Source organism: Thalia democratica, chromosome 4 (assembly GCF_965202585.1).
Source record: "Thalia democratica chromosome 4, ktThaDemo2.hap1.1, whole genome shotgun sequence".
Taxonomy (NCBI): domain Eukaryota; kingdom Metazoa; phylum Chordata; class Thaliacea; order Salpida; family Salpidae; genus Thalia; species Thalia democratica.
The window spans coordinates 60478686-60487297 of record NC_139168.1 but is presented as its reverse complement, the minus strand read 5'-3'; the positions used below and the strand labels follow the sequence as shown (position 1 = coordinate 60487297).

Below are 8612 nucleotides of genomic sequence, written 5' to 3'. Positions count from 1 at the left end.
AAAGATTAAATAATACTAATTCAGTTTATTAACAAAGCTCAAAAATACAGTTTTGAAACTATTAGAAAATAAATATATTGCGTTTATATAATATTAGTTTTAAATGTTATTTTTACTGTTTGTTTTCTTTTTTTTTATCATTAAAATGCGTACTTAAACTTCAAATTGCCCATGAAAACTCGTAAAACTTTTGTTAATTCATTTTTCATTTAAAATGTTTTTTTCTTTTACTGGTTTTGGGCCCATTTATTAAACTGTAGGTTTACAAATTTATAGTAGGTTTTTAAATCTTTTGACATTGCTATATTGTTTTCAAAAGTGTTTTATAAAAAGTCTAAAGATAAATTTTAAACTTGCATTTTTTTCAGCATATGTTTTCCATAATTCAATCAATAAAAGCATGTTAATTGGTTTCTAGTAATTGGCTTTCTTCTTTTCTTAACAAACTTTTTTTTTTTTGTAACTAAATCAATTAGTCTTTTGAAATTAATATTTTGTTTTTATATTAGGATCTGGCACTTTTTTTTTTGCTCAAATAAATGTTTCAGGCTTTTGTACATCATGGACCAGCATTAATAGACATAGACTTTTACAGGTCACTTTAATTATTTAAAATTACAAAAGTGTTTTTTAAAATTCAGAATATCTCTGGCTTCAAGCAAAAAAAAGATTTAATAAAGTTATTGGATTTTTAAGTTTTTTTTTATGACAAACTTAAAGTGAGTTAAATTTCCTTTATTGTACATCAAAGGTTTTATTTAAAACTAATTGACCTCAAGATAACTCAAGCTAGTTTAATTTTTTTAAGGTTTTTGGAAAAATTCAATCTGATTTGCGTATTTAAATTTTTTTCTGTAAAATAGGACTAGTTTTTTCTTAAAATTTGAATAATATTGAATTTGTTCACTTTTTATTTTTTAGTTTTTATTGTTTGACACTTAATTTTTGTTAATTTCATACTATTGATTTAAAACATGAGGTTGTTTTTTGCAGTTTGATAAAGTATTCTAGTTATAGCATAAATTTATTTTATTTTAATATTTTATAATAAAATATAATATTTTTGAAATTAAAGTTAGTGATAATAATATAAAATTTTAAGTTTGAAAATGAATTTAGTATTAAAAAAGTAAATGAGCTAATTAAGCTGTAATTTAAGTTTTAATGGAATGATCTAAAAACTAATAAAAAAAAAATTGTAAATTATTTTTTTTAGAAAATATATTGAATAATTTTGTTGAAAAAAATTGAAATAAACTTTATTAGTACCTATTTTTTATACATATGTTTTTAGTCTTTAATACTTGGTATTTATTCTAGATCACTTTATACATTTATAAGTAAATCATTATTTTAAAGGTTAATTCTTATTTGTATATGTTATTTAGATATAAATTAATTTTTTTAGTTATAATTCTTACACACTATCCTATTGATGTTCGAAAATGTCTTCAACTTCAAGTTTAGATGATATTGTTTTAGCTTCTTTAACAAAAGATAAAACAACCAATGGTTCAGATGACTCCATTTTGTCACCATTAAATACTGATAAAAAGCAAGTAGAACCTACAGGTAATGCTTCCCTCAGTGATTCAGGGAAAGTAAAAAGTTGTAAAAATTCAATATGTAGTGATGGAGATGCAAAGTTGCTGTCTTCACTTAACTTTCAACAAAAAAGGTGTCTGAGAAAAGCTTGCAGGTCAAATACTACTAAAAATCTATTGTGTTTTTGCAAATTAGGAACTTCTAACTGGAAAGGTGCAAACGCAGACAAAGCTGAATCCATCAAGAGTAAAAAACTAAAGGAAATTGAATCTAGAAGCAACAAAAACAGAGCTGATTTTCCTGTTGGCTTAAAAAATTTAGGTAGTACTTGCTTTGCAAATAGTATGCTTCAAGTTTGGTTTCACAATCCAAGGTTTAGAAATGCTGTGTACACATACAAAATTAATGAAATTTTGTATCCTCAGTTATACAAGATCAACAGTGCGATAAAGAACTTGTTTACATTAATGAATTCAAGGGCTACTGATTCTGTAAACACTAGGAATTTACTTGTTAATATTCTGAACTATGATGTAGATATAGAAAACGATGCCCATGAAATGCATCTTAATGTCTTGCAAAATTTTAATGCTTGTCCTGAATTTCAAAAATTTATGGATGTAGAGTATTACTTTGAAAAGGAATCTCTTATTACTAACAATTGCTGTCCAAACCATCCTAGACCTTCTCCTACAAGTAAGCAAAATTTTATTGGTTTCTATCCTACTTTAGAGCACAGTCATTTAGAAGACTTACTTCAAAGTGTTGTTTTTGAAGAAAGAAGTGATGTAAAGTGTCCTCAGTGCTTAAACACTAGTGATGCTACTGTTACAAGTAAGCTAAAAGATTTACCAAACACACTTACTTTTAATTTAAGTAGGCACAGTATAGAAAACACAGGCAAAAAGAATACTCATCCAGTTCATTTTCCATTTAGACTTGACTTGTCAGAATATGTTTCAAATCAAGAAAATGTTGAACCATATGAATTATCTGCTATTGTAGTTCATAAAGGAAGACAAACAAATACTGGACATTTTTTAACACTAATTAGAACTGATGAATTTAGTAAAGTCAATGTATCAAATAATAGTAAAAGTCCAAAAGCTAAAAATAAGAATAATCCACTTGGAGATTTTTATGTTTTTAATGATGAAGAAGTTGGAATTTATTCATTTGACAATTTAATTGTTGAGCATCTTACTAACACAAGTCTCAAGAAGTTTGATGAAGTTGTTTCAAAGTTGCAACCAATGAAGAACAGTACCCGTAGTAAGAGTAATTTGACAAATATTGCTAGAGATGTTGTCATTTTAGTCTACACTAAAAAAAGTGAAGTGGTTTATACGCTTCCTGAAGATATTAAATCAACCATTGCAGAGTGTAAGCTCAAGTATGAGAGGGAGTTGTGGAAAGCAGATCTAAGTGATAAAGCAAAAGCTGGAAAAGAATTTGAAAAGATGTGTTTAGCTGCAAAGTTTTTAGATAGCCTTGAAAATGAAGGTAATATGTTTTTTGTACCAAGCTCTGCCATACAACACTACTTGATGAAAAAGCCAAAAAAAAGTCCTGATGGTGGTAAAAGTGATAATTCTGATGAAAACAAAGAAAATAAATCACAAAAACTTTCATTTATTTTGCAAAAAGATGTTGCTTGTGACCACAATATGTTATCTCCTTACTCATTAACAAAATTTAAAAAAGTAAATGAAGACTGTAAAAACATTCTTCTCAAAGAATATCCTCAAATGTGTACTTTTCTATGTAGTGATAATAATGTTTGTACAAAATGTAGTAATAGTTTTCTAAGTTTTAAGAAGAACTCTGAAAAAGAATTATACTCGAAACACAAGTTGTGTGAACTTATTACAACAATAAAAAAAGATGCTCAAGAAAGTTCACTAAAAGAAAAAGATAAATTTATTGTTTATTGGAATGATGTAAAAAATTTGTCAAAAAAAATAGATGATTACCTTAATCTATATGAACCACACATTGCACTGAACAAAGAGCTTAAATGTCCATGCAATAAAATTATTCCAGATCATTCTAAATACAAAGCTGTATCAGCAGAGGCATACAAAAAGCTTGTAAAATATTTTACAAAAGTTTGCTTTGAAGTGAAAGAAAGTGAAATACATACTTATTTTTGTAATGTATGTACATCTGCTTTCACTGACAACCAACAGGTAAATTCTCATCTTCGAGAAAAAGTAACAAATGCTTCTAATAAATTGAGCAAACTTATACAAAGTAGCAAAAGAGATAGACCAGACAGTTTTTTCCTTGCCACTAAGTCTATCAATAAGTTGATATCTAGTAAGTTTTACATTGTTCCAAGATCTTTTGTTAAAGACCTTCGTCAACTTTGCAAAGACCTTAATTTAAACAAAATAAAATCCTTTCTCAAGTCAAAAAATGTCTCGCTCAAAGACCACATCGAAAATGGAGCCGGGTTGGAGGTAAAAAACTCTGTTTATTTGTGTCAAGAGCACAAGATGTTTTGGAACAACCCAGTGAGGATGGTTCAAAGAAGCTGTACAGGGCGAAAGAAGCAAGAAGAAGGCGAGTTGGAGCCATGCTCACTTTTGTGGGAAGAAGAGTGGAAGTTTGTTAAGGAAAATTTCAAATTTGATTATGAGTTGATGGTGAAAAAGAATAACTCAGAGGTCTGTAAGGTTAGTGTTGTTGATATATTGAAAAGTAAAGGAGGTGATACAGTTGACAATAGTAAACCTAAACTTAGTTTAGAGTCCTCAAAAATAGATTTGGATGAAGATCATGATATATTTGATGCAGTGAGCTCTCCTAGTATTTGCAAAATATGTTGCAGTACAGAAGCTAAGACTTTAAAAATTGTAAAAAATGACAACCCAGAGGTTTTAGTTGTTTATTTTGATGAACATGGAACTCCTGGACATTACTTAAACTATGAAGAACAACCACCAAAAAGAGCTAAAATACAAAGAAATTCTAAGAATGAAAGGAAAATTAGTAACTTTAATCCTAGCATGTCTTTGAGTGAACTTAAATTAGCTTTGATAAATGAGTTTAGTTTGCACTTTTTTACACTCTCTGATCTACACTTGTACCAAGAACCTTTTTTTACTGAAGTTTCAGGGGACAACAGTACAATTGGAAGCCTTGGAGTAACTTTTGAAAATAAGCTAGTTTTGGTTGCCTATAATTCATTTGATTAATTTTTTTATTTTTGCATTACAACTAAATCTAAAAATATTGTGCTTACTGTTAGATTAAAGTATATTTTTTTACAATTAAGTCATTTGTTTATAGTATGATTATTTGTATAAATCATTTTTATTGGTATAGTTAAAAATTTACTGCTTTTAGTTTTATAATAATGAAGCTGTTTCATAAAAGTAAAATAAGAAATTAACTGCCATGCTTCTTATAGGGATAAAACTATTGGATTATGTGTAATTTCTTCATGATTTTCTAGAATAGTATACGTTAAATTTGTTTTTGTTATAAAATGTTATTAATCATTAAGTACATGATTGGTAGATTAGTTAGATAATAGTTTCGTAAAAGCTTATACTTGATATTAAAAAAAAAACCTTCATTATTATAATTATATTAAAATAAATTATTGTTAAAACTTGTAATTTTTTCCTTTGTTCTAATAAAGTTAATAATTTTATAAAGCATTTCATTTGAAAAAAATATTGTACGTGTTTTTTTATTACTCTGTTTATAAATGAATGAATATTTTTTACTGTTTTTTTTTAATTTTGATAAAAATAAAGTTTTTATATCTAATTAATGTTTTATCTTTACTTTTTTTATGAAAAGCTTTTGTTAAATGTTGAAACAGGTTTAATTTGTACGTATCTACTTGATTTGATATTTTCGTAATAAAATAGATATTTAACAGTTCTGTTCTTTTTTCACAAAGCTTTTACATATATTTTAATTTATATTTTAGTATTCTCAAAGTATTGGGAATATTTAGACGGAAGTGTATTTTGTATTACAAGTAATAAAAAGTATTGCTGTATTCAAAATATTCATGTAAAATTTTTAGTATAAATATAGTAAGTTAAGCATTTTAAATCAAAATTTCTATAAAACCTTCCTTGAATAGTGCATATTAATAAGAAGTTTAATTAAATAGAATAAAAAAATAATTAGACTTATCATAGCCAAGTTTTTATACTATTTGAGTATATTAAACTACATGGTTGCCAAAAAACCTGGAATTTGAGAAATCTTGAAGTAAAACTTAGAGTTTTAAACTTTTTTTACATAATAAATAACAAAATTTCGATAAGATACATATATCTACCATAAAATAAAAAAATGTATCATTTAAATATTTTTTCATAAACAACACATTTAAAGTAGCTTTACAGTATCTTTTCAATGTTGTTATACTGTTTAAGACAGTAGTTTAACTTGAATTTTATTTTATACTTAAAATAAACCAAAATAGTTGTTTTTTTACAACCTGGAAGAATTTTGCAAAAAACCTTGACAACCCTACAAGTTATAGTCCATTGCTTTAATACAGAATGAGCGTACTTTTTATAATTTTTTTATAAAGCTGAAATAGATTAAAAAACATTAGATAAACAAAATACATTCGTGCTATCTCCTCACTTTTTTACATAGCAATAAAAGATCAAGTAAAAAAAAATATTATTGTAAGTTAATTAACGACAAGAGTAATTAGAAATATCGTTTTAAAATAACAAACAAGCAATTTATTTACAATCCGAAAAAGAACTACAGTACGAAATTTAAATTTATACATTATATTTTAAAAATATAAAACTAAGCGTTTGTTAACAAAAGATCCTAGCGAAAAAAGTTCACTGGAATATATAATAACAACAAATGATACAATATCCTTCCTTTATTACACTAAAACATGTTTTTGTGTGTTAACGGATTAACTTACTCTGTATAAAAATAAATACTGTAAGGAAAGAATAGAAGCTAAAGTAGGTGTATACATGTATGTATAATTAAAAATAATTTCTGTAGATTAATGGTTAATAATGGATAAAATACGTAATGTTAAATCCGACTTTTCAGTGATCTAAGTAATTCTTCTACACAGGTTAGGTTATCTTGACAAAATACAGGTGTCTTCCAATTTAATGAGAATCATAAGTGCTATAAATTTTTTAAACTTTAATTGTTTGCACATTCCGGTAGTTTACTGGTTGTTCTGAAATGATATATCGTTTTGTAGCATTCAATACTCTGGTAGATTTAACTGTTGTACAAATTTTTTTTATCCTTTTTGATGTATGTCCATTATTAAACTGTATTGTTTAGAGTTCATTCCAATAGATTTTGATGCCACAGGTGCATGTAAACTGGTCACTATCATACTTTTTTAATCGGATCTTTCTGCCATGTATTATTTGTATTTTAAACGTGAAAATGACTACGTTTTGCCGAGTAGTAAGAATAACTGATTGATATTTTTATCAAAAGTATTTGAATTCTTTTTAATAAATGGTTAAATTGAAGTGAGAAACTGTTTTGCCTTACTGTCTTTATTTTATTTAAACTCTTACGGTGGGTTTCAATTATTCTGTTAACTAACTCCAGCGGATATTGAATTTTGTTAAAAATAAATAGATCTGATTAATTTGATGACTACTTTATAATAAACTATTTTTTATTCGAAAACTCACGGACTTTTTTGTTATTTAAAAAAAGAAAATAAACTTGTTTTTCTGTTCACTTTCAATATTTTTTTTGTCCTATAGAATAAGTAATCTTTTTTTGATTCTAATATAGTCAATATAAGTCGTGAGTTATGTTTTTTTCAAAGCAAAGTTATTATTTTCTTTAAGTTTACGTATAACGTAGTTAACAATTTTTTCAACTTGTTACTATATAATAGACTTAGACGAATTTAGTTCATACTAAAGTTTACAATTTTATTTACTGTGTTAGCTGATTTTTCATTATTTTAATGTAATGCATAATAATGTTAGTCAAATGAAGGAGTGAACAAAGTCGGCTGGCCAGACTTACCAAAAAAGTATTTGCCTGCCGTGTAATTTTCATTAAACATATTATTAAAACTAAGAAGCAAAGTTGTAGTTAAGTTTTTCATCACCACTAGTGTAAGACTGAAAATTAAATTGAGAATACATTTCAAAAGGTTAGTTGTAGAAAGCTGAGTATAATTTGTTTTACACCAGTTCTTTCAAAATAAAAACAATTCGCTGGCCAGAGAAATCACTGTTTTGATTTTTTTTTTCCAATCCATATAGCTGTTTAATTTTTTTTACGTAGAGAAACATATGTAAATTTAAGCATAATTGTTTGACAATTTAGTATTAGCTCAGAGGCCTGCAAACCTATAAAATGCAGCCCTATTTGTACTTTTTATTAAAAAAAAACATTTTTATTAAACAATAAAACAAAATTTATGTGGTAAAACCCTACACCTAGATTGTTTATTAGTAATTACTGGTGCTTTATTTTTGTTTGTTCGATTATTCTTAATGATTACTACAATAGTTTATATTATTACTTATTACATATTAAAACAACGAAAAAACAGCCTTTAACTTAAAAAGGCCTGCTGTCAGTTTTAGTTGAAATAAAACATTAAGTTAATTATTACTAATTGCCTTTTTATCGAAATTCTTTACAACATTCAAATATCGTAACAAAATTAGTTTAAAATCGTAATAAAACAAGTTATTGACGTAACTATAAAACAAAGTTTAGTCTAAAATTTTTTAATAATTTTAAGCTATTCAAACATAAATCAGTCAGTGATCCGATATCCTCGACAATGTACAGAAAACAAAAACAATCGAAACCTATAGATAGGGTAGTAGAAAAAAGCAAGCTTAGTAAGCCAAAAACAATTTTATTCCCAACAATGCGCACCCAAAATGTAAGTGAAATGTGCGGGAACTGCTCATCTGACAGCAGCATTTCATATTACTTCAGCTCCAAAGATTACATCCCGACTGGGGAGAAACTAAATGTGTTATATCAAATGCCAATTGAAGAGAAAAATATGCCACGAGCCAGTAGAATTTCTAAAAGAAACAAAAAGTTTAGAAAAC

At 26.4% G+C, this 8612-nt stretch overlaps 1 protein-coding gene across 1 annotated transcript; it reads left to right on the top strand.

Annotated features, from left to right (window-relative positions):
* The first annotated feature begins 1445 nt into the window (after positions 1 to 1445).
* LOC145833482 (ubiquitin carboxyl-terminal hydrolase 48-like) lies at positions 1446 to 4943 on the top strand. The gene has a single exon (XM_082940657.1). It carries the CDS (start codon positions 1446 to 1448, stop codon positions 4743 to 4745), a length of 3300 nt encoding a protein of 1099 aa, XP_082796783.1. The 3' UTR covers positions 4746 to 4943.
* Positions 4944 to 8612: the final 3669 nt, after the last annotated feature.

Excerpts from the sequence above, each read along its gene's own strand:
- LOC145833482 (XM_082940657.1), top strand. The coding sequence starts at position 1,446 with ATGTCTTCAACTTCAAGTTTAGATGATATTGTTTTAGCTTCTTTAACA.